Source organism: Penaeus monodon, chromosome 20, assembly GCF_015228065.2.
Source record: "Penaeus monodon isolate SGIC_2016 chromosome 20, NSTDA_Pmon_1, whole genome shotgun sequence".
Lineage (NCBI taxonomy): Eukaryota > Metazoa > Arthropoda > Malacostraca > Decapoda > Penaeidae > Penaeus > Penaeus monodon.
Window position 1 is genome coordinate 40,141,457 of NC_051405.1, and position 1,229 is coordinate 40,142,685.

General features: G+C 34.2%; 1 protein-coding gene across 6 annotated transcripts in view; it reads right to left on the bottom strand.

Moving 5' to 3' along the window:
* Positions 1-1,229, bottom strand: part of LOC119585815 (tetratricopeptide repeat protein 4-like) — an 8,212-nt gene that overhangs the window by 521 nt on the left and 6,462 nt on the right. For all 6 annotated transcript variants that reach the window (XM_037934536.1, XM_037934537.1, XM_037934538.1 and 3 more), the window contains exons 7-8: positions 753-862; positions 17-190 (exon numbers count right to left, since the gene is read on the bottom strand). In XM_037934536.1, the coding sequence (XP_037790464.1) occupies positions 17-190; positions 753-862 (284 nt within the window). The remainder of the gene's footprint in view (positions 1-16; positions 191-752; positions 863-1,229) is intronic.

The window sequence follows — 1,229 nt, forward strand, 5'->3', positions numbered from 1 at the left end:
CCTTTTCCAAACGTACTTGGGATGTGCAAGCACTTGCTGAAGGGTCTGCTTGGGGTCCACCTCATACAGTTTGCTTTTTTCCTGGTCCTCGAAGTACAAAACCATATTTTGGGGAAGGTACTTTCTCTCTGTATCCCATGGCGCAGGCGGTGTGCCCTCACCAAACATTACATTAAGGTGGTCTTCGAAGCTGGGAACACAATGAACCGACAATTTAGTACAGAAAATACTTGTGTACTGATAAAATCTGGCATACTTCTTTAATGAATCTGTGGGATATATGATTTATTTTGTAGTGATCCGAATAATCAAGGTTGTATCCTCATGTATCAATGGCAAAATGGTGCAATACACAAATATGCTTATAAAACTGGTGTAACAATTTCAAAATCTAGTTTGATTTTGTTGGAGCTGAAGATGAAAACTGTTTAGATTTTTAAAGTCGTCTCCCCTTTCTTGTTTTGTTTTAATATGCTTTTTTTCTGTCAAACTGAACTTTAAATTGACCAATCTTATATTAAGATTGAGCATTTTAGAATCTACTTTCTACAATCATGTTTCATATCAAGTTTCATCTTTTAATTATTCTTTCTCTACTTCAAAGTACAAATCATTATCCATATAGAAAAAAAAAGAAATTACCTGATATGTACACCAGTCAATTTTGAAGTAAATCCGTATTTTTTACTTTCACTCTTATTTTCCAATACCTGATTTTGCCTGTCAACTACCTAACTGACGTCCAGACTTACCAATTACTTTCTGTAAATTCTTGAATGAGATCGGTTTCTTGGTATTCTGGGTAGAGAAGCATGACTGGCCATACCAGTTCACCATCTTCGTTTATGTGTACACGAGATCCCTGCAATAGAAACCTATTTTAATGTTCAGAACAGTCACTGACAAATAAACACGTTAATGCAAGAAAATGTACATATACATTTTCACATAGCCTAAATATTTTTAAACAAAGGGTATCTTCTGTCATTTACATCTATCTTACAGCAAATTATATTTTTATTGCACTAACAAGCCATTCTTTCTGCACTTAAAATTATCTGAGTAACATACTTCTACTGCAATTATTAAGATTGCAAACATAGGGTCAAGTCCAAGAATTCCACCACTGTTGCAAAAAGAAAGCTGAACATAATCTTCATATGTACATGCAGAAAAACTGACAAACATAATGCACCATGCATAAATAATCTTTCCCATAGAGAGAGAAA